The sequence below is a fragment of the Ambystoma mexicanum genome, chromosome 2q (genome assembly GCF_040938575.1).
Source record: "Ambystoma mexicanum isolate Mex_15411 chromosome 2q, UKY_AmexF1_1, whole genome shotgun sequence".
NCBI lineage: Eukaryota > Metazoa > Chordata > Amphibia > Caudata > Ambystomatidae > Ambystoma > Ambystoma mexicanum.
Window position 1 is genome coordinate 1,179,765,767 of NC_090924.1, and position 25,597 is coordinate 1,179,791,363.

General features: G+C 44.7%; 1 protein-coding gene across 4 annotated transcripts in view; it reads left to right on the forward strand.

Annotated features, from left to right (window-relative positions):
• Positions 1 to 25,597, forward strand: part of CACNB2 (calcium voltage-gated channel auxiliary subunit beta 2) — a 1,556,216-nt gene that overhangs the window by 570,891 nt on the left and 959,728 nt on the right. Inside the window, exon 1 of one of the 4 annotated variants that reach the window (XM_069648580.1) lies at positions 6,840 to 7,672. The exons of the other annotated variants lie outside the window; for them this stretch is intronic. Coding sequence (XP_069504681.1) covers positions 7,589 to 7,672 — 84 coding nt within the window. The 5' untranslated portion in view covers positions 6,840 to 7,588. Of the gene's footprint in view, positions 1 to 6,839; positions 7,673 to 25,597 lie in introns of those variants that run through there. 4 annotated transcript variants of the gene reach the window in all.

Here is a 25,597-nt window from a genome sequence, read left to right on the forward strand (position 1 = left end):
CGCCAGTCACCACAGCAGCTGTGTTCCATTCTCTGTTTGGGCTGCTTAAATTTCCCGGGTGAGCGCCAGAAAATACTAGAGCATTCGCTGGGGTTGCAGTGCAGTGCAGTGTCCACTTTATACGAGCCTTCTTCTTCGTCCCAGTATTTTGTGAATTCTGGGAGCAGAAGTTAATGGAGAACGATTGACATATGGAATTTGGATAAGCATTTTTATAAAAAGGTTGTGATGGAAAGTCAGTTCTGATTGTTAGACAAGTGGTATTGAAAGAGGTGATTTCATCACATTTGCAAAGTAGAGCGGTCGGTGGATTTGGTAAACAGGTTTTCCCTGCTCTTCATAGGAAAGGGAGTGGATACATGACAGTAGTCCATAAGAGTTCAGACATGGGGATGTTATTTTCAAGGGCAAATGGTGGATAGCATTTCTCATCCGATGGACCCATGACATCTCTCTGGCTACTGTCTCCTCCCATGCGATCCTCCCTCATATAGCCACCACGGGGGTCAGGATCAGGTAGTGGCTGTCGTCCCCTGGCCACATGGCAGGAGGTTACCACTGGGGGATCAGTGATGAATCCAGCGGATTCATCACAATTAGTAGAAGTAGAATAAAGGGGCAAGAGTAGCAAAGAGTAGCAAGGGGTAAGTTTGGGCAGTAGAGAGCGGGACATCACGACACAGAAGGCTAAGTGTAAGGGAATGAGAAAAAAGACAATGGGCAGAGTAGGAGGGAGGAGAGTAGGAGGAGACAGATAGATCTATGGAGAAAAATAGGTGGGCATGTAAGTGCAAGACCAAGTAGGGCCTAAATGACGGAAAGATACCAAATGCACTCCCTACGTCACCTTGGGACTATAAAACAGCATCCACATAGATTATTCCCTGAAGAAAAGTAAGATAAATAAGGTTCTCTTCCTTTAGGCCACCACCGTTAGACAAGATAGATTTTAGATAATAGGGATTACCCATCTCTAGCAACCATCCTGTGGTTGAGGGATGCTGGGTTAGGGAGTGAACAGCCTTCTCTAGATGAGACAGAGGAGGACAGTCCTTAGAGAGAATAAAACCAATAAAAACCCTTGTATTGTCTTTGAGAGATAGTGTTTTCTTGAGGCATCGTTGACACCACTCAAAATACTCCATCTTGCAGCACTGGGAAATCACCATAAGATTTATCCATTTCAGATCTATTATGTGCCTGAAATGACCTCATGGTTTGGGACACAGAACACAATGGAGACAATGGACCTCATTACAAGTCCGGTGGTACTGAGACGGAAAATCCAGCAGGTTGCCGCCGGACTTGGAATGAATTACCAGCTCCGCAATTGCTGGAATTACTGGGGCATTACAGCCCCGGTGGTCTGGTAATTCCAGAGCCCGCATTCCGTTACTCCCCACCCGTGGAGTCCTATAGGACTCCGTGGGAATGGGGGCCGTGGAAACACCGGCACCATGCGGTAATGGTGCCGGTGTTTCCACGCCCGCCTGCGGCCGGTGGCATTACACCCGCCACGTCAGATTTGGCGGATGTAACACCACCGGCTGCAGAACTCGTAGTTAGCCGGTCCGGAAATGGTGCCGGTACAGTTTTACCAGCACCGTTAAATCAAGACCGGCTAACTTGTTCCTAAAGAAACGAGTGGTGCCTTTACAAGGCCATAGTCAGCCAACTGCATCCGTATATCCTCCTCATGATGAACAGCCCATTAATAGTATGCCTGTTTGTTCAGATATATAGGTTAGGGTTACCACCTACTCCCACTGGTGGCTGTTTGTTCAGATATTCTCCACAGTTTGACATACAAACCATGAACATCGTCCATCATAGAGGTTCTGTTATTTAAAAGGATTCCTGAGCCTGTGGCCAGTTAGAATCTAACTTCCGATATAAGTACCAAAATTGTTCACACGGACAAAGGAAGTCGTCACTCATCATTAGTTGAGTCGGAGCACTGGCACTCGAGTACTAGTCATCCTTTTAAGCCTACATTTGTTTAGTCTTACTCTAAAAGTCTCAACTGCATTACTGAATGTGTATTCTGCTCCACACCATTCCGTAGAAATATTTGATTGGATATTAGTTTAATATCTTGATCTAATAGCTGTCACAGAAAAATGGCTCATATACATCTCTAGGCCATCCATTGATGCTACTCTACCAACAGGATATTCTATGATTAATCTCAATAGATCGACAAGTAGGGGAGGCAGAGTGGTTTTGACTTTCAGAACCTCGCTGAAAGTTAATCTTTCATTGGGCCTTAACATTTTTAATTGGAAATAATAAAAGTTCTGATCGGTCCGCACCCCTCCTTTACTGTTCATTTAATCATCACCTACCATCCTACAAAAATCGGACCCTTCATTTTGCTGCAGTTTCATTGAGATGAATTTCTCACACCACAGACCAGCAGCTCCGCTCCACTAATAATACTGAAGGGTTTTAATTTGGATTGTTATGATCAGAGAGATACCCCAGAACTACAGCTTAAACAAGATCTGGTAGACCGGGGTTTCTCCTACTTAATTTAGATGCACACTCATGTCAAGGGACAATCTTTGGACAGGGTGTTTGCTCATAACACAAAATTAGAAAAGGGAGGCTGACATGGATAGATTTCACGGAACATGCTATTCTTTTCTTTTCTGCTCTTTTGAAGCACCTCCCTGGTTCAGGGAAACCTGAAGATAAACTAGTTATGTATAGAGACAAGCAGATGATGTCTGCGGATGTGCTGAATCCCATTTTATCATTGAAACTATTTTAGGCCCCCGTTGTACATGGAGGTAGGCGACTTAGTGTAGCTTTATGATAATACTGTCTCCAAAACAATAGATGAGATTGCACCTATTAAAAATAAAGTCATAAAGACTAAACATTTTAGCAGCAAATTATAGAGCAGGACATTAGCCAATCTCAAAAAGAAGGTTAAGAAGAATGGAGCAACATGGAGAAGAAATCCAAGCCAGGTAAATGACCTGAGGTTGAAGTGTCTGCGAGCAAAATACAAGGCAGCCATAAATGAGGCCAAAAATGTTTTTCTATCAGAGATATCTAGGTCCTCCAATTCAATAAAAGCTCTGCTTAAGTTTCTACATGAGCAACAGTCTCTCCTGCATTACTAAAAATATGACAGACCATTCCTAATGGCCAGTTTTTACTACATGTAATAGATAAAGCCGCAAATATCCATGTATAGGATCACCTGGAACCACAGATTATTCTGGGGATTCCGCCTTGCAGAAGTACAGAAATGGCCTTGTTAGATGTCAAAGATCTCTGACAATAGGCATACAGGTATGCTGATGCTTCTAGACCACTCCGTGGCATTCGACATACTGGATCAAAATATCCTATTTAACCGATTAAGGGTGTCAGACGCGGTTACAGAAGCATCAGTGGGTTAGTTTAATTACTTTCTCCTGAGCAAAACTTCAAGAGTAAAAGTTTTAAAAAGTATGCCTGGCCCAAAGGTTCTGACCTGTGGAGTACCACAAAGTTCATGTGTCTCACCCCTGCTTTTCAATATATATCTAAAGCCACTGCATGATTTGTTGATTGATCTGAGAATCAACTTCCAGAATTATACTGATGGCACCCAAATCATTTTCCACCTTCATGGATCCCATGATGTCAACGCTGCTTTCATCGAATCCACATTACAGACCAGTGCGGGATGGATGGCATTAAACTGGTTGGGCCTCAACCAATCAAAGCATGAAATAATTCTTATTCCGCCTTCTCATTTTCTTCTGAAAGATCTTCTTGGGTTCATGGATCGCTCTGATTCCGGCTGTACAACTCCATTTCTTGTCCAAGCAAAATCTCTAGGCATGCTTTTTGATTCAGCTTTGTCAATGGCTCCACAAATCAGTAGATTAAGGAGCCCCACTTATTATTTATTACCTAATGATTTTCAAACAAATAAGAACACTAATATCGGAATGGCCTGTGCTACTATAGCATAGGGTTTAATAGGGGCAAAATTAGATTATAAATGCCTCTATGCAACTCTGACCAAACAGTCTATCCGTCATCTACAAATTCTTTAGAATGCAGCAGCTCGAGTAGTATGGAATAGCAGTAGATGAGCATACATCTCTCCAGTGCTGAAATTACTCAATAGCTCCCCATTCAAGCCAGGATTAAGTTCAATCTTTTAACCTTAAACATAAAAAATTGAGTGCACTGTAACTGTGTATAGGAAATGGGATTTTGCCTGGCGCTGCTGCAATATAGCCACAATATAATCAGTCCCATCTTAAAATGGAAGTCCATAGGTTCAGCAGAGCCTATGGGCAATCCAGCACATGGGTTGGCATCAAACTTTGGAACAACCTTTCCTTGGACGCCAGTAAAATATACTGACTCTACTTGACGTTAGAAACAGACTAAAATCTCTACCTATTGGATTGTAAATGATCCATTTCTGTTATAGTTTAGTCTTTTCTCTTTCCTTGGTCGTGTGCAGAGAAACCTTATGGTTGACTCACTGGATTAACCTTTGTGTGCATTTACTGTCAGAATTGGGCTATTCAATCTGGGATTTGACCATGACTCCAGCAAATGTCAGGCGTAGATTGTTTGAACTTGATTGGATAGCGACCATGGAGAAATGCATGCACTATCGTTTGTTTGCATGTTCAGTTTCTGACCTAAGGCCTTTTAATGTTTTGCCACATTATTTAGTCAAACACCCCTTGCAACATTTTATATCACGGTTTTTAAGACTTAGGTTACATTTATTTATGACCAATGAAGTTTGAGGTGCTCGGGGGGGCAGGGGGGTGTCGATAGATCAAAGAGACTATGCAGATCTGTCAGGCAGACATGGAAACATTAAAACATTTGGTCATATATTGTGAAGGTGTAACTCTGTTGAGAAATCAATTTTTGGGAAAATGCATTAATTTGACCACTCTTATAGAGGATGATTTGTGGGACTTTATCTTAAACTCGAATCGGATTTCATTAAGTTTGGCTATTTTAGGATTTTTAGAAAAAACAATTTGGACTTAATAATGTATTAGACTGTTTTACTTTTGATACATTTTTGATATATGTATTGCTTTGAATTGAAATGAAATTAATGTCGTGTTTTATGTTGTTATGTGATATGCAAAGGTTTTTTTGTTAACCAAAGCCATTCATAAATAAAGTAGAGAAACCTTACGGTCATAGGGGCAGTTTTGGATGTACCACACAGAATGGAATAGAATAGGAGCACAAACCCTTGCGTTCTGCTTTACTGGCACTCTTCGGAGGGCCTTCTTCAGTAGTAGTTCCGGGGTGGCCTGTGGCATTGCTCGCTTCTTGATTCATCCCCTGGTGACGGCAGAATGAATGGTCCCGGAGGCGTTCTTTGTTGAGGTGAACTGCACGCAGTGTCCCCTCAGATGTCACTCCCCAATTGCGCTGTCCCTCCTCCCGCTTTTTGCTGTCCCTCCTCCCCCTTGGTGCTGTCCCTCCTCCCCCTTGTGCTGGCCCTCCTCCCCCCATGTGCTGTCCCTCCTTGCCCCCTTATGATGTCCCTCCTTCCCCTTGTGCTGTTGCTCCTTTCCCCTTCTGCTTGCCCTTCTCCCTCCCTTTTTATTGTCCCTCCTCCCTCTCTTGCACTGCCCATCAACACCCCCTTGCACTGTCCCTCAACACCTCCTCGAGCTGGCCTTCTTCCCCCTTGCACTACCCCCTTACGCTCACCCTCCTCCTTTTGTGCTTTCTCTCCTCTTCCCAGTGCTGTCCCTCCTCCCCCTTAAGCTGTCTCTCCTTCCCCCTTTTGCTGTCACTTCTTCCCGTGTGCTGTTGCTCTGCCCTCCCTTTGCCCTGTCACTCATTTGCGCCGTCACTCCTTCCTTCAAATGTTCTACAATGCTCCTGTGCATTGTTGCTGGCCCACCTTTTTCATCTAATTGATTATTTTATACTTCCTCATGCTACCATTTATTTAATATTCCTCCCCCCAAAGTACTTCTATCACACCTCGCCGGTGTGCTTCATTCCCTCCCATGCTGGTATTTCTTCCCCCCAGTGCTGTCATTCCTCATTCCTACACTCCACGCCAAATGTCAAGTGCAATCAACTACAAACGCCCAAACTATTAGCTTCGCCAATGCTTGTTTGCAGGTGGAGAGGGAATGCACACACAAACAGCCATCGTATTCTGTGCCTCCACTCCACCTGTGAAACTGTTCAAAGTTCACCTGAGCACACAGGTATTGATGCAGGCGTAATCCCTTTTTCCACGTTTGAACACCTCTGTCACGCTGCTCGGGGCTCGGACATTGGCCCCAATATATTGCAACGTATTTGATCACATCAATATATCATTTCTAAGCAGGAGTGTAATTTGGCTGCATTTAAAGCCATCTGCGGATTGTTTAGTAAATGCATACATTTTTATGTCATTTCACTTGTGCATAGTTTCATTTCTGACAATGTTTTTTCAGTGTACTACTATTTACTATATATACTAGACTACTATGTACACTACTATAGCTTGTATCCACTAAAGAGAATGCAAGCCTCTGTTTTTGTCCATGTGCTTGAACTTGTTTTATCATCATTATATAAGCATGTCCATTCGAACGGTCTGTCCCGTGCGCTGTAATCCTGTCATGCCAGATCTGCCCGGGTTTTCCATGGAAGGGGCCTATCCGCCCAGCGAGAACTCTCCGGTCTCCACGTATAATCCGATTTCAATCAACTTGCACTAATCACCGGCGATAGTTGCAAAATTCCGCCTGGATCCGTGGCCCTGATCCAGACTGACAGGCGGGGAAAGTAAAAGGGACAGAAGGCCAGCGAGGAAAGGACGGAGGGCGGGCGGGCATGCTAGGCGCTGATCTCTCCCCCTTCTGGGGCTCCTTGCTCCCGTTTCCGCTCTTGCTCCCCGTCCGAGCGCGCGCTGCCGGTTGTCAGGTTACGGGCTCTAATTGTGGAGTTGCATCAACAACAGGTGCTCCGGGAGACTCAGCATCCGGGGATGGAGCACACGCCTGGCGCAGCAGTGTGCACACTGTACCTGTGTGCATGCATTATTCAGCGGCAGTGCACGAGAGCCACCCTTGCTCATAACCCGGCCAGCCCAGCCTAGCTACCCTGTGCGGCCGCAGGGCAGCAGGCGGGCCTGACTCTGCCCCAGTCGCCAACCTTCAAGGTCCTTCCTTCGCTCTGTGCACGGGCTGCAGCCGTGTCCAGCTAGTATTTATGTGTTAATGCTCATATAAGCCCTACCCTCCCAGCTTTCATTAAAGCTGCTCTGAGTAATCAGGCTCCGCGGCTCGTGGCAGAAGGGCGAGCACGTTTCTGACATCAAACGGGTGTCAATGACTGTGGGTTTTATTTCTGGAGAGGGGACGCCTGGATCTGGTGCATGCCCGTGCGTCGAATTGCATACGTTTTGGACGTCACGAACACAGCAGGATTTTCCCCTTTTTCCACATGGCTTCCTGGGAAGGAGGCAGGTGACTTTTCCAGGGCAGCTTGGCCTGCCGGTCACTATGCCTGCTGGAGTCGACCCCAGGAACTGTACGCGTCTGGGTAACACGGGCACCGAGACGAGCCCTCCCCCGTCTGGATCTCCATGCTGGTGGTGGGGTCGCTCTTAATCATCTCAGCGCTGCATGTGGCCATGCTCAAGGCACCCAAGGGTAAAAATGTGTCCTGGGTAAGTAGAGCAACGTCACAGCTCATTCTCGGCTTATTGTCACACTTGTATCACTCCACTGCCACATCATTATTTCAAAAATTAATTGTCAAACCTACCACACCCTCAAGAGTTAACATGGGAATCATAATCGCTGTGCTCGGTGTTTGTTTATCTTGCTTCTAAGGCGCCACTGTATATCCGCCATTAGCGAAAACCTGAAAAGCAGAAGTGTTTTGGAAAATGATGTATGGCACGTGTGAGATGAGGTAACCCGTTGGCTGTGTGATGGATTGTGTACGTAATTAGACTTAGTTCAGTATTGTATTGATGTTGACCACTAATGACATTTCAACATGGAGTTGACAAGAGAACAAAACTAGGTAATACATTAAACAGAGGTGAAATGTAGGTGGCTAATACTTGTATTAATTGGGAATATGGCATATTATTGGAAACAAATAAGCACATATTTTTTCATTGGGGGTATTCTGGTCTGCAGCATTACACCAGTCCTTTTAATTTTAGTATCGTTAATGTCTTTTAAAACACATAAGAGGAATCTTGTGTTTGTTCAATTGAATGGAAATGTTTGTAGTTTTCTTGTTTTTCTTGTTTGTTTTATCTTGTTTTTGTTATAATATGTGCTTAAAGTTTTAAATTATTAAACTAATTGCACAATAAAAAACAAATAAAAAAATTACACCAATGCAAATCACTAGTTTGCATAATGTCACCGAGATTCAGGTGAGGCTGATTGGACAAGGCGAGGTCACCAGTGCAATTCCAACTGCAGGGGGTCTGAGTCAGGGGTGCGTTTTGGCCTTCTGAATCTTTAACTTATATATTTCATATCTTGCAGCATTGCCCAAAACTGCAGCATTTGTGCCCCTGGTAATTGCAAGGAGTGTTGTTTTTAACTAGGTTATACCGACAGCGTCCTTCTAATGAACAAAACTCCCATAGGTTTACAGCGTCTACTGTCATGAACCATACCAAATAAATTGACGGCTAATCCTTTAAAGGAATGGTTCGGTCAAACATTTTTATTGTCCCTACGGGTCGGCCATGTGTTTTTAAGCCTAAGTCGCACGATTTTAGAAAAATTTCCTATGGACATTACCCGAGTTTTCGTCCATTAAGCACACGCGAAAACAGGCACCAGGGCGCTGCCATTTTGTGATAATCCTATCACTTGCCCCATCGCCCTGGCTGACCTGCTTTTGCGGCACTAAATCATATCCCCCGCCCCTGAGCCTGACATTATCAAAACATTTATATTCCCCGCCTCTCTCCTTGACTTTACTGTGCTGCGTAGGCAAACGCGCCCAGTCGTCTTCTACGCGACTTCACACAGAACCCGGAAACCAACACAGATCAACTCACAACACAGCGCGCCACAATTCGGAATATGAAACTGTACTTTAAAATCAAACAGCAACACAGTACATTTGGTAAAGTACATTTATTTGACATTAAATGTTTATAGAATATTCAGCAATTGGCATATTAAATCGGAATGTGATTTTTTTTCTTTTCTCTCTATCCGCAAATGCTGTTCCATTTTATCGTGAGTCGCGCGCTGTTCCTTTATGGTACACAGGGTCAGGGCTGTCAGAAGATGTGGTGAGGCCCGGGGCAAAACATTTGGTGAGGCCCCCTTACAGTTTTTTGCACTCGGCCAGCGGCGGCATATCCGCACACAGGAGACTTGAGAAATCTACCCTTGAGTTTGTGTGCAGGATCCCAAATATGGTTTATTACTACTTTCTCTACTGAAGAAAGGTTCATGCCAGACTAACTTTTTTATCATATGAATAAATATATATAAGATGGCATGAGCTCTCCACTGCGCCACCTCCAATTCTCTGAGGGTCAATCACTTTTCCAAGCAAAGAGTTCTTTCTTCGGCTGGGGCCTCCCTCTGGAAACAGCCTCCCTGCCTCGCTAAAAACGAGGAGCACCATCTCCGGTTCCGGAAGCACCTCAAGACCTGTTTATTTGCTTCTGCCTTCTTTCTTCCTCTCCCTTGCTGATCACCTGCCTGATCCATGCACTGGTCACCTGGTCAAGCTCTGAATTCGGCCCCAGGTCCCTACCTGTACGTCCTATTGCAATCCCGCACTGCCTCTTGGCTCCCCTGCACTTGTGGTCTGTATCTGTAACCCTACAGTCCCCGCTCTTGCTCGTATTGTCCACCCGTTGGCTACACTTATGAGTACTCACACTTGCCACCAGTTGGCTGCAGTCTTGTTTCTACTTTGTTCCTGCACTTCTGCATCCTACCCCACCCTCGGCACTTCTCCCCTCCCCATTCCCTGCTCTTGTACGATCTGAATGACACAAGGCCTAGTAAGATCTGTGTTTTGTCCTACTCTTTTGTTTCTCCCTCCTTGCCTTGTCGCGCCTAGAAACACTTGCGTACAGGCACGTTATAAATGCCATATCATATAATTAAGGAGCACCCTGCCCCTGTTTGCGCATTAAAACACACATCATACACAGTGACAAATGATGTACAGTGGAGGCTGGTACATTTCTGAACTTAAGAGGCTTAAATGTTTGTTCCAATTAGTCAGGATCAACAGAGCACAGTGAGGGAGCCCAAACCAAAGGGTGGCTTGGAGGAGGAGGGGGGTTCTCACTCCCAAGAAAATGTTTGAAACATTGGGTTAAAAGTATGCATTTTATAGCACTTTCTTTGCAAAATTGGGTAGAAATCCACACAGTTTGCAATTGGTTTTGTATGGAAGCACATGGAAATTCCCAATAGTTGCAAATCACAAATTGTGCATAGGAACATTTTCCAATACATTTCATGCCGCCTTTCCACACGGGATATGCTAGTATAAACATATATATTCATGCTGGTTGTTCTAATTATGTTGAAGCAGGCTGCATCAATATTTGCCATTATTACCATGTACGGATTCCCAACCAGTAAAAATGCCATGCCACAGAAAGTATATCCAGGCTGACTGTGTACCATAAGTGTTATTACTGGCTAGATTGGCCTACATTCAAAGTGGGCCAATTTAGCCAAGTAGTATGTTTGCTTTAACCTTGATACATAGTCCTGTGCATCAAGGGTAAAGCAAAAAGAGCACTGGCAATGCTAACAGTTTGGGCATTTGTGTAGGAATGGCAAAGGCACTTCTGTATTGGTATTAGCTGGCCATTGATAGTGCCAGTGCAAAATGGTTTGAGTACCTGAGCAGCTAATAGCAGTGCCTCGTAAATGCCTAATACTTATACATAAGCCAAAACTGTTGGCTTTGCCAATGCTTATTTTTAAAAGAATTTCAGCGAAAGACATGCAGGGTGTTTTTAAATTGAGTGGCCAAAGGCAGACCTGATTAAGACATTTTTATTACACCAGTTACGTGTTTACAACTCCAATGAAGTCATGAACTCTTAGAAGAGTCCTTTGAGGAAACACTTGCAGGCACATTGAGGGCAAAGTTTGATGGCTAGCCATGTTTAAAGCTAGCCCAAAGAGTTCCAGTGAGGAGTTGTTTTGGGTGGGGAGGACAGGGACTGGGTGAGAATGCCATAGGGATAAGCATGGCCATGAGAAGTCATTTCACTGTTAGCACCTGCATTCATATCCATACACTTTTAGGTAATTGAAATTGTGATGTGGGGTTAGCACTTGCATGCTAGGGGAGTGATTAGAAGGGAAGTGGTGACATGAGACATCTCATTCTCACAGCAGTCCTTAAGTGTGATGTTTCAGAAATGAAGGCAAGAGGTAGCTGCTTGTAACATTGAAGCTTCACCAGAATAGTCTCATTCGAAAAGTGGAAAGATTTTAGGTGCCCCCACACAAGGAAGTTTGCCCCTTCCTCACAGCTACTGACGTTAGCACCTCTCCCAACATTTGAAGTATTAGTCCCCTTTCCCCCCTGACATTTTAGCCTAGGTGCAGCTCTGATGCCATGAGCCCACCCCTTAATGAAGTGGCCCCCAGGGTGGCTACATTTAGGGGTGGTGCTGAACACACACTCACAAAAAACACTTTCACCCATGCATTCAACCACCAGTTACACAACTCCATACATGCATGTATACATAAAACCAAACACAGCATTGACACAAACATCAACATGCACGCATGCATTCATACATACATACACATATACATACTAATTTAATTTAAATACACATACACACTTTTAATTTAAAATAAAAAACACTTACCTTACCTCCATGCACCCTTAAAAAGCATCCACGCAGCCGACACGTAGACATGCTGCCTGACAAGAGAGAACCCCTCTCCCATCAGTCAGCGGGGTCACGCTGAGCAATGTGAACACACTGACTGACAAGAGAGAACTCCTCTCCCATCAGTCAGCGTGGTCATGCTGAGCAACGTGAACACACTGATTGACAAGCGAGGAGTCCTCTCTAATCAAGATGAACACACTGACTGACAGGAGAACTCTCCTGTCAGTCAGCGTGGTCATGCTGAGCAACGTGAACACACTGACTGACAAGAGAGAACTCCTCTCCCATCAGTCAGTGTGGTCACACTGACAACATAACACACTGACTGACAAGAGAGAACTCCTCTCCTGCCAGTCAGCATGGTCATGCTGAGCAACGTGAAAACTGACTGACGAGAGAGAACTCCTCTCCCATCAGTCAGCGTGGTCACACTGACAACATGAACACACTGACTGACAAGAGAAAACTCCTCTCCTGTCAGTCAGCGTGGTCATGCTGAGCAACTTGAACACACTGACTGACAAGAGAGAACTCCTCTCCTGTCAGTCAGCATGATCACGCTGACATGAACATACTGACTGACAGGAGAGGAGTCCTCTCCCATCAGTCAGTGTGGTCACACTGACAACATGAACACACTGACTGACAAGAGAGAACTCCTCTCCTGTCAGTCAGCATGATCACGCTGACATGAACATACTGACTGACAGGAGAGGAGTCCTCTCCCATCAGTCAGTCTGGTCACACTGACAACATGAACACATTGACTGACAAGAGAGAACTCCTCTCCCATCAGTCAGCGTGGTCACACTGACAACATGAACATACTGACTGACAAGAGAGAACTCCTCTCCTGTCAGTCAGCATGATCACGCTGACATGAACATACTGACTGACAGGAGAGGAGTCCTCTCCCATCAGTCAGCGTGGTCACACTGACAACATGAACACACTGACTGACAAGAGAGAATTCCTCTCCTATCAGTCAGTGTGGTCACGCTGAGCAACCTGAACACACTAACTGACGAGAGAGAACTCCTCTCCCATCAGTCAGCGTGGTCACACTCACAACATGAACACACTGACTGACAAGAGAGAACTCCTCTCCTGTCAGTCAGTGTGGTCACGCTGAGCAACGTGAACACACTGACTGACAGGAGAGGAGTCCTCTCTTGTCAGTCAGCGTGTCCACGTTTTCAGCTGAATGACGGGAGGCAGCAGAGCTCACTTCTGAGCCCTGCTGTCTCCCATTATTTTGCTGTTTGTTGCGGAGCCAAACGGCTTCACAAGAAACAGCAAAATCATTGCAGGGGCACCACAGTCCCCCGTGTGAATAAAGGACACGGGAGACTGTGCTGCCTTCCACTTAGGAGAGGGGGCCGCGAGGCCCCCAGCAAGCGCGAGGCCCGGGGCACTTTGCCCCCCCTGCACCCCCCTCGTGACGGCCCTGCACAGGGTGTTGGTTTTCGTTAAAAGAAGCACTTTGGTCGCACGGTGAACCGCAAGGCTGTTCCATCAACTAGGCACTAGGCCAGCGTAAAGGTTGATATGTTGCTTCTAGCCGCTAGTACCGCGTACGGCATGGCCCTTGGCGATCGTCACATAAAATCATCAAAGTGGTGCAGTTGTTTACGAGAAGCTGCAGCTGGCGGTTGAAAAAACCATCTGCGGGGGTCTGAAACTGGTGGCAGTAGCAGTAGGGTAGGATATATCTGTTTTGAAAACATAAAAATTATAAATAGTCTCGCCAGCCGATCTTTATTACTATTATTCATTTTATTTATTACGGCCGATCAGAAACAATTTGCTTGCAAGGATAGTGCAATGGAGAATGTTCAGCTCTAAAATCAATGCGAAAACTAACGAAATAAATCGAGGTTAACACACAATGAGAAACGACTGTCTGTCTACATGCGTGTGGAATGTGGACCTGCATGCCCATGTGCCCGGTCCAAAGACGGCCCCACAAACGTTTTACTTGCTCTTCATTCATTCATTCATTCATCCATTCATTCATTCTTCATTCCGGTATAATAGCGTCTCAAGAGTTACTTACATTATATTTGCAATTTCCATTGTGTCTCTGCGTAATGCAGTCCGTAAATCCCACTGTGCTCGTGATAACGATTTTTCGTATACTGAACTAACATGAAACTCGGTCTAGTTTCCGAATTTTCTGCCTTATCGTCTCTTACGTTATTGCACCCCTCCTTCAAATGAAGTCCTTTTGGCATGGTCCCTGTCTCTCAAAGTCAAAAAACAATAGAACCTTATACTGCCAGTGCGAGTTGTGGGCCTCTTCAGGCCGCGAGCTGAAAATCAAAGCCGCTGACCTTCACTCGAATTGAGCATACATTCTTACTTTTCAACATCCCGTAGTAAAGCCATCTGTGAGAACTTGAATTTTCGAATCCATCTATGTACTGGGCCTCAATGTGCAAATGTGAACTGGCTTCTCTCCCATCTGCAACGGCTCGCTGGGCGCGTTCTGAGGCCCCCAATTTTGTCCTCTTTGTCCGCGAGCTTTGCAGCCCTAAAGAACCATAACTATGGGGATATTGACTTTTTGGGGGAAGGTCAGCATAAAGTACCCGAGGAGTTGAGTTGAAAGTGAGATTTATTGTTTGTTGGTTTTATTATTTGCAATACGCAAGCCTCCCCTCGGTTAACAGTGCGCAGCATTTACATGAGATTGCAAAACTTAGTTACATCAACAAAATATATACATACACATATTGACAAGGTCAGCGATATGAGGTGAATAGAGAGAAGTCAAAGATGACACCCAGGTTGTTCGCCACCCAGGATGGTGAAGGTAGGGGTTAGGGTTTGCATACTTTGTATGTACACTGTACAATAAAACATTTTTTACAAAAAGACAATCAGATTATAATGATTTAAACCGGGATTTGTACTTCTCTACAAGTTCTTCTTTGGGTGGACATGGCACAGTGGCAATGTTTGGTGGCAATGCATCAGTGCTCTGCACAGAAACGCTCAAAATTCTATATCTGTGCTTCTCGAGTACAGCAACAATAAGGCCTTTAACAAAGTCGAACTCCATTTCCTCAGACTGGTTTGATCACCCATTGCTTACTTCTTTTTGCAAAGGCCGTAGTGTAGCGAAGCATCCCTACATTACCTGTAGTTCTAGATTGTTCACGGCACACATTCTCGTTATGGGCCAAGACCGCAAGTAGAGTCCTATGTTTCATGCCCTGCATGCTGAAATGCAAGCGCTTTGGCCTGTACTTTAGGCAAATATTGTGGAACACTTCCAAATCTCCTGTGTGACAGAATTCTGTCAGCCCCCTCAAATCTCTTGATAGAGTTTTATCGAAAACAATCTTCTCAATGGCTTTGTGTGTGGGTGAAGATGGAACCAACCACTTCTTCTTCCTTGCCTCCACTGGGGACAAAGGGCCATTTTCACATTGGTTTTCTGTCCAGCAGTGAACGTTGGTACAGTGGTGCATCAGTGACTGCCATTTTTCAAGTAGGATTTCCACTGACCCTTCACAAGTTTTGGAGCTCCACCAAAGATTGTTGCTGATAGACTGGGACCACTGTGAAATACTTTCCACACCTTTTTTTTCCACTGCAGCCGAGATTTTCTTATTGATTTATTTAGCAAGATGCCATACATCAAATTGATGTTTAATATGTGGGATCTGCTCTCTCATTGTCTTGGCAATTGAAACGTGTCTGTCTGTGGCTATGAGGTCGATGTGCATTCCCCTCGATTGTAGATATTCCACTGATTTTATAAATCTTAGTTTCTCCATGGCCACTGAGGATTTACATTGGGACGCCTGCACGACCACCGAACTCTCAATTTTCTTACTATCCATGTCCTGAAAGTGGTAGGTGCAGTACTTGGCAGAAAATCCAGGGCTGTCGCACTGTCCATCGCCGGCTAGCCTGAATCGTCTGCCTTCGAATGTCCTTGCTAGAGACAATTGTTCAATTTTCCAAGCATCACTAATGGCCGGAAATAGATAATCATGTTGGAATTTGTAGTACTGCGTTTTAGAAATGAAATGGAGTCCCACAAACTGAAAGAAAGACTCTAACTTTCTAAAATTGGAGCCACTAAAAAGTGATGCAGCTTCACACAGTAGATTGCCTGCTGGCAGTTTCCCCAGCATCAGTTGTGCAGACCATGAGAACGTATGATTTAATCTACAGGCGGCATGTATTGTGACGTTACTGCCTTATTTTTGACGAGTCACATGAATCAATGGCTTCCCACATACTTTCCCTCTGACGGAATGCCCACATTTCAGCATACTTATATCCATCAAACAACTGTCGAATACTATGTATTTGCCCTCTTTCATTAGACTGTCATCCGGCATCACACTTGTTTCAGACTGCATCATTGCAGACATATCAGCAGAATTGAAAGAAATATCGCCGATATCAGGATCTGATGCGTCGGTGAATGCTGCTGCTGGTTCATTCTCTGTCATTTCAACATCTGTTACTTCAACATTGATGGGAGAACACAACAATGTTGACAGCTTTTTTGGTGGCAATTTTTTGGCGGGTGTAGATTGTGTGAATTGATCTGCGACTACGTCAGAGCTATCTTCAATACATTCAGTATCATCTTCTTGTGGTGTTGCAGTCGCACTGTAGCAATGGTCCTTTACAACTTTACTGGATTCTCCGGACACATTCATTTCATGTTCTGGCCATTGGACATGAGCATCTCTAGTCTCAACACGCGGCGTCTGAATTAATAGTTCCTCCATAGTGTAAATGGTCTGGCAAGCAACATCTCTCATTCGCTTCACTGTCTGTGTATGTATAGTTCACGGGAAACTAGAGGACAGATTGGAAAAGGGATGTTCAGTTTAAACACAATTGACCGGAAAAAACATAAAATAGTCCCCAGCACAAAAACATTTCTAAAGTTATGAACTGTTTGTAACTAACCTTATTTTTGTTTCTTTTCTTTTCGTTTCCGCATCTCTTCCCTTCCTGTTGTGCTGCAACGACTATATTTTCTGTATCCCCATAGACAGCACGGAATGAGGCTCCATCGACTCCTTGAAACACAGTACTTTCATTACTATGTATCACAATATTGTTAGCATAATGCACACGTGAGGACGAACACACAGGTACATCTCAATAGTGAAACACAATTTAAACATTGTGTAGAACAATCAAACGACAAGTATTCGAGCTCTGATGACCTAGTTCGATGGAACTGTCAGTATCCATACCTCTGGCTCTGCATGGACTGCCATGAATGATTGTATTGGAGAAAATGCATCAGCAAATCCCTGAAACACAGTACTTGCGTTAGTATGGTTTTCAATATTGTAAACATACACACACTTGGGGTCGACGGCACAGGTACATATAAAGAGATAACCACAAATGATGCTTTGTCTAAAAGAATCAAGGAATATTTAAATATGATCAGATTTAATCAACTTATTTCTCCGATTTCTTTACATCTGCATCATCTAAATGGGATGTTGTGATTGTAGTGGAAGCTCCATCGTCTCCCTGAAACACAGTACTTGCGTTAATAGGGAAGAAAGTATAGCAAATGGAATCACGTTATATGATCACGCTCGATGGAGCTGTCAGTATCCATACCTCGTGCTGCTGAAGAATATCTAGGGATGTTGTAAATGTAGTGCGCACTTCCGAAAGCTGTTGCGCCGATTCGTATCCGCATGGTCCCGCTTCCACTTCCCCTGGAATTACTTGAATGTCAGGCTCCGCATCAAGTGCGGGGGTTGACGCTTCAACAGCTGCCTGAAACATAGTATTTGCATTAGTAAGGATTACAATATTGAAAACATAACACACACTTGGGGTCGGCCGCACAGGTACATATCAATGGCTAACCACGAATGAAACATGGTGTAGAACAAATGACAAGTGTTCCAGTCCTGATGATCACGGTCGATGGAGCTGTCAGTATCCATACCTCGTGCTGCTGAAGAACATCTAGGGCTGTTGTCAATGTGGTGGACGCTTCAGCATCTCCCTGAAAGACAGTACTTGCATTAGTATGGATAACACTAATTATAACTGAAAACAAACACCAGGGGATGACAACTAAGGTGTATATCAATTGGAAAGTACTAACCAAACAATTGGTAAAATAATCACATGATACATAAAAACTATTAATTGACATGCATAAAACAAGTCTGTAGCGGAATAGCCAAATAAGATTACCGGATACACGCTAGAAGTGGTTGATAACTGCGAGCACGTCACGAAAGTAGAATGTTCTTGCTTCAGATTCAAGGGATAGTCAAGCAGTTGTAAAGGTAAATTATTGTTTGATAATGAAATGCCAATATTTAAAATTGCCATGTAAGGAGACAGAATACTTGAGTAATGCTATTGAAAATGCGCAATATAGCACAGTTCCCTGTGCCCATATATAGATTTCGTTTGTGGGTTATGAAATCTAAAAATAATATATTGATAAACGTCATTATTCAAAAAACTATACACTCATATCAATGTCGAAAGTATTACAAATTGGAAACAACACCTAAAATATCAATTAATCCATTCGGCTACCTACACACTACCACAAGGCCTAAAGCTAAAAACTGGCACTTGACTCACCAGTGGCGGAATGTGGACGAATAGAGTGGGAATAGCGTTTGCGAGCAATTTTCGTGTTGTTTGCCGTTTATTCTTCTTTGTTACCCAATTGTGGCATACATGTTTGAGGAAAAGTGCCGGCTGCGGATTCGGTATCGATCACCCCTCTTGTCCTGTAAGACTTCTTGGACTCTACTTTCTAGCTCATCCAGTGGATATCCGCAATGTCTGACCCATTCTCTTATTCGATCAACAGTTTTCGGGAATACATGCATTGTAGTGCCTTCAGATTTAGCATGGGACTTCGAAGGGCCACCGCTAATCGAACTGGCAGGCATTGATGAAAATTCTGAAAAGTAAATATCGACATTATTAAACAATCTTGATGAATAAAAATGTGATACAAAAGTAAATGAACCATACAATGTTCAAGGCAAAGTTTGTTTTACTCGCCGGAACTATACCAGTTCATCATGTGCGGCTTAGTGTTTGCATAAATTGCAGACATTTGTAAATGATGTGACTAAACTCTGAACATGTGACTCGTCCCTTGGATGTTCTGTCTTGCACGAGAAGGAAACATGCTTACATTATAGACTGGACCCCCGAAGGATGCAATTCGATGACAATTGACACAGATGAAAATAAATAGATCTATCGATAGCATAACAATTGAAACTCAAGTCAATAGCAATGAGCCAAATGAACATAGCACTATTGGGTACTCTAATCGCAAATAGATAGAAATTTAAAAATGACCGAAATATGACTAGGATACATGGCCTTACCTTGACCAACAAACAGTTGGATTCAGCAGGCTGAGAAGTATGTTGCAGGAGAACAGGTAGATGGCCACAGGTAGCACACTGACGAGTTTGCTCGAAGCGGTCACAGATGGCACGACGACGAGCAGATTAGCATAGATCTCAGTGCTTCTCAGGTAGAACGTTCAGGAGTTGACTTGCAAAGCACAAAGATGTTCTCATGAGACATATCAAGTGGTTTATAAAGTATTAGAAACAGGGTGTGTTTGTGAATGAATGACGTGTGTATGTCGTGGTATTATGTGGATTGCAGGGGGGCGGCCAGCGTCAGGCTTGGCCTGCCTGGAGACACGGGTCTGAGGAGGCCATGTGAGCGATTGCCTCTGGGCTTGGGATACCTTTTGAAGTGTACATGGTGTTTGGCACCTTGGGCGTTATCGCCCCTGACAGCACACCATGGCAGCGCTTATCCACGGGTGTGAAATGCCTTTGATAGGGGGGAGTGGATGGATGGGCCGGTGGGCGTGCAGCCAAGGCACAGGAAGACTGCTGAATGGAGACACACCTAAGTGGATTGCAGGGGGGTGGCCTGCCTCAGGGGAGGCCTGCCTGGAGACACGGGGTCTGAGGAGGCCATGTGAGCGATTGCCCCTGGGCGTGGGATAACTTTTGAAGTGTACATGGTGTTTGGCAGCTTGGCCGTTATCGCCCCTGACAGCACACCATGGCAGCGCTCATCCACGGGTGCGAAATGCCTTTCATAGGGGGGGCGTGGATGGGCCGGTGGGCGTGCAGGCAAGTGTGTGGGAGCGAGGGGCCATCAGGCCCCTCTCATCCTTTACTTCTCAGTAGAAACTCGGACCAAGTGCCACCAGTAGTGGGTTCGCCCTTTGCCCTTATGTGATGTTAACTTTGGTTGACATTCGCGTAGATGGGACCACTGAGCAGGACCCGGGGCATCCATTTTTGTACCCCCTTTCGACTCCATCTTGGTGACTAGGCCTCACTGCGATTGTACAGCGTGCAGAGCACATGGCCCCCACCCTCGTTCCCACTCTGACTGGAAAACTCCGGAGGTATTTACAACAGCTAATAAATGTTACACATCACTCTTCCTCTGAGATCACTGTCCTGCATGTGAACCAGCCTGAACTAAGCACATAGCTCGTTCATCTCCACAAACCTGTCCTTGCCCACACACCCTCGCCAGTGGAAACTTACTGCCATTCTGACCCTGTGTCCCTGCAAGGTATTCTCTTCATGTGCCAGACCCCTGACCACGCCATGATGCCCACCTAGCAGATCCCCAACTAACATTAGACCCTGACCACAGTATATTGTTGCCTATCAATAACAAATGACACATACCGGAGATTCTTGTGAGCACAGACCCACACTTCAACCAGTGTATTATAGTGGTCAAGACCCTTAACCTAAGGCCTGTATAATCCAATGTTAATTGATAGTATAGATATATGTGTGACTTTTATAGAGACATAACCTACTGAAAGACTTTGAACAAGTGTTATTTAGTGCATGCATTATTGAGAATATATTATGTTAGCTTAGATAGTGACCACCCCGCTTCACAGCGACCTAACCTTCACCCATTGGGAGCACAGATGTCTGACGTCCATCCTTGAATGGAGACACACTTCATTCATTTAAAAAATCGAAACAACCGTTGTTGAAATATATGTGGTGTTTTATTTTGTATCTTATTTTGATGGCACAAAAATACAAGACTTTACACATTGAACAGGTCAGGTTGCAGCACAGCGAGGGAAAATCCCCTGCACTGACCGCTGTCACTCAGGAAAGTTTCTCTTATGGCACGAACGCACAGGCGGTTATTATTCTTCGAACGCGGTGTCCAAGCCTCCCGTGAAGCCACCATGTAAAGGAACGATAGGCCACCAGCCGGTACCACCTGTGAAAAAGAATGATACAAACTGTTTTTAAATGAACAAGAAAAGTTTATTAAACGTTTGTTGTCAATGACAATTCTTGTAACTAATGGCATTCTGCTTGGACAAATGCTATCTAGAGACTGCACACTATTGAACGACTTTCATGCGTTAACATGATATGTATATGTAATTTTGGATATAGTAGAAGACCATGAAATTGGAGTGGCATCACAAGCAGAGTATACTTATTCGTTACTCGGATTACGAGGATGAACAGTTGCGCGAAGTTTGTGCATAAGCACCATCATTATCCTCAACACGGACCGTGTGAGGCAGGCTGCCCTGAAGTCTGGCAGCTCGGTGATGCATTGCGGCCGTGGCTCGACTTCCAAAATGTAGGCCACGTATCCTGAGTTTTCACAGCAGCAGCAGTTCTCGTCCTCGGTTGGCATTAGCTCGCACTGATTGCATGTGCACCAGGTGGAAACACTGTCCATGCGACTAGGTCCAGTGTCTTCATCCGTTGATTCGTCCTGCCAATTGCCGTCCGAAGCCCCATCGTTTTCGCATGTTTCCCTTTCCAGTAGTTCCTCCTCGTTATACTCGGGCTCGTACATGTAGGGCATTATTGTAGCCATTGTGTGGTAAACAAGCGAAAATAATTTATAGCGGTGATACTGGTATCTGTTCACACGGGCTACAAGCAACGAAGGTAGCTGACCAGAGCACAGAAACGAGTCACAGAATACTCAAAGTAACACAGAGAGAGGAATGGAATCGAAAATCTGCTGTTGTGTGTTGTGAAACGGTCTGTTTATACTTATTGAGTAAAGAGGCTTCCTGCCGTTTCCATGGCGACACGTCATTAGCTGAAGCGCAGCGATTGTTGACACGAGACGTGCTTTGGCGTTGTGAAATGGGTGGTACGCGTCTGCTGATGACAGGCTCAGGGGCGGGGGATATGATTTAGTGCCGCAAAAGCAGGTCAGCCAGGGCGATGGGGCAAGTGATAGGATTATCACAAAATGGCAGCGCCCTGGTGCCTTTTTTCGCGTGTGTTTAATGGACGAAAACTCGGGTAAGGTCCATAGGAAATTTTTCTAAAATCGTGCGACTTAGGCTTAAAAACACATGGCCGACCCGTAGGGACAATAAAACATTTTGACCGAACCATTCCTTTAAGATCTAATATTTTGTTCATCAATGGGAAGAGAACTAAACCTATAAACTGTAAATGTCTTATGGGTAAAAGTTTGTTGTCGGTTGTACAATTGATGAAATATTTGGCTCTTTTTTTAGTAAGGTCTTCCCAACTGACCACCACACTGTATCGACTAAATGCAAGCAGTTGGGGGCTGAAATGCTTTTTCTTTCAAGAAAGTATTGTAGATTCTCGTTACGTTTGCTGATTATGTTTTATAATCAGAAAGCATTCCCCTCTGTGTTGTATGGCTAGGAATCCTCCTCACTGGCCGAGAGATTGGAATTTGTTCATCCCAAGGGTTTAATCTGACGCAAGGCCTTGTTGTTGCCCAATTGCGTGCCAGCAGTAATCCTACGATATGAGTTGGGACTGATCCCTCATTACAACCCCGGCACTAAACCATGGTGCAACCATGGTTGGTGCCGTTGTTGTAACGAGTCTGCCATGGTGGAATGGGGAAATACCGCTCCATTCCAAGGTTGGCGGGGCGGTATTTCCCCATTTCACCATGGCCCTTCCCCATTCCCATTTTCGCCCTATAGGGCTCAATGGGACTGGGGAAGGCGCTAAGTACGGTACCGCAAATTGCGGTACCGTAATTAGCACTGAGGTCCCTTTGCGGCACCCTAGTTTAACGGCTGTTAAAACCAGCCGTTAAGGTTGGGTCCTGCAAAGGGACCTCGTAATCAGGCGTTAAGGGTTTAACGGCGCTGACACCTTTTACGGCGCCGTTAAACCCTTAACGCCAGGGTCGTAATGACCCACACTGTCTTGTTTGGTCTCCTGGAAACAGTTGTCATTAGACAGGAAATGATTCTGTGCTGACATTGAATCTTTATATCAGGCGGTTGGTAAGCAGTTAGAGGGTTTCAATACACGTTGTTTTTCTAATTTTACAAATAGATGCATTGAAAGTTTGGAATTGTATAATGTCACCTTGGAAAACATGATATCTGACCCTTTATCATTTAAAAGAAAAATGTTCTAAATGGATTGGAGTAGTACTTGTGATGCTAGGAAGAAATTCAAACTGTATTCCGACCTGTGATTAGAAAATAAAACAGGAATTGTGCAGAATTACATAAATCAATGTCCCTATCGGAGAGTTTCACAGGCCTTTTTAAGAATGTGTTTTACTCTTATTCATAGTAGAGAGATTTGATATATTAGAGGCGCATCGCAATCTGCGGTATGTCGTTTTTGTAACCAAAATGTAGACATGTTAAAGCATTTAATAATAAAATGTCCACACTTTCAAATTAAAAGGGAGGAATGGTTTAGTGTGTATGTTCATGGCATTGATTCTTTGACGCCTGACCCTTTTTGGTCCTACATTTTAAACGGACAGTCTATACATTCTTATTAATTAGGGTGGTTGCTTTTTTAAAGCTGGTGAAATTGAGTGATGCTTTTTTAAATAATGTTTGCTATTGCAATACGAATTAAGAATGATATTGTAAATGAATGTGTTAAATCCGTTTTGATTTAATTGATATTTAGCTGTTTTACTTTTTCTTTGTATACGGTTTGTAATAAGCCTATGTACAACATTAAAAAAAAAATTAAAAAAGGCAAACAGTGATCTTTAGCGTATTCGACAAACGGATGAATTGCCTATTGGTGCCCAAAAACAAACCGGGTCTGCCACAGCACTTTGCAGTTGCACAACAGAGAAGGCCGGATGCCACTATTGCATCCCCCTGAAGGAATGCAGTAGGCTGCCCCTACCATTGTGGAGAGGCCTAGGGATGCCCCCAGGGGTTACTGCAGTGCACCGTGCTGCTGTGCTATGTGCCCTCATGTCCTCGCTGCAGAGGGCAGGTTCCAAGTGATGTGCCTAAATCCTGGGAACACAGCTGTGTGATTTGTGGACGGCAGCCCCGGGCGGACTACGCAAGAGGACCAGTGACCTCAGAAGTTCCTTGAGAGACAGCATCACCACATGGCTTCTGTGCACGTTGACGTCGGTATGTTTTTGTAGTGGCAGCATGCAGGCCGGAATTTACTGACTTAGTGGGGAATTCCGCCATGGAGATGAGGGAACATGCCTTGCAAATGTGCGGTTGCTAGGTTTGCACCCACTCTTTCCCTATTAGAAAAGGGCCTATGCAACATCAGTAGCCCTTTCTATAATACATACTTGTGTGGGATGCGAAAAAAAGACACTACACCCGAACTTTTACACTTCAGATGAAAAAGGGAGCTAAGGCACTCAAGAGTGCCATAAGTTGAGCGCTAACCCTGGCGGTATTACCACCGGGGCTATTAGCCCTGGCACTATTAGCGCCGGATCACAGGTTTGGCGGAACGGTAAGTCCCCATCCCCCATTGGGCCTATTCGGGAATTTCCCATTCCCCATTGGGCCCAATGGGGAATGTTCGGCGCTATTACCGTCGGCAGTAATAGTGCAGAAAATTGGCAAAATCATGGCAGATTTGCCCCCATCTCAGAGCTGGGGGTAAATCTGCCAAGCCCGTGATTTGGCAGACCCTTAAATGCGGCAGTAATAGCGTTACCGCCGCATTTAAGGGTTACCACCAAACTCGTGATGAGGCAGTAAGTCTAGACTGAGAAAGCTAGAGTGTTGGGCTGCAACTAGAAGATGTTGGGAGCACTGATGTATGATTAATCAATATTATCCCATGTGTATATATCATGTCATGTGGTATTCCCCCACTTCCAAGCCCCGTGCTGATAGAAAGCACAAAAGATTGCACCAAGATGCCACAGGCAACCAGTGCACTCGCTGCCCTATCTGAGTGGCTTCTGCATGAATGTACCTGCTAGCCAATAAGAAAGAAACGTAATGGTGGACTGCATACTAGAGGAAAGGGGGGTAATATATGTGGCGCTGAAAAAACTACAGTGGGCAGTGGCACTGAAAAATATACTGTCTGGCCACTGTCCATGGCCAAATGGCATGGGAAGTGCCTCTGACAGTGGCCACGGCCAAAGGTCAGTGGCGCTGAAACACATGCATCCAGTGGTGCCAGAAAATATACAGTGGGCTTGGCCGAATGCCATGGACAGTTGAGCTGAAAAAGATACAGTGGGCACAGCCAAAGGCCATGACCAGTGATGCTGAAAAATATACAGTGGGCATGGGCAAAGGCCATGGACAGTGCCACTGAGAAATATTCGGCCTTGTCCACTGGCCATGGCAAGTGGCACAGACAAATATACAGTGGGCACAGCCAAAGGCCATGGCCATTGGCCATGGACAGTGGCACTGAGAAATAAAGAGTAGGAACG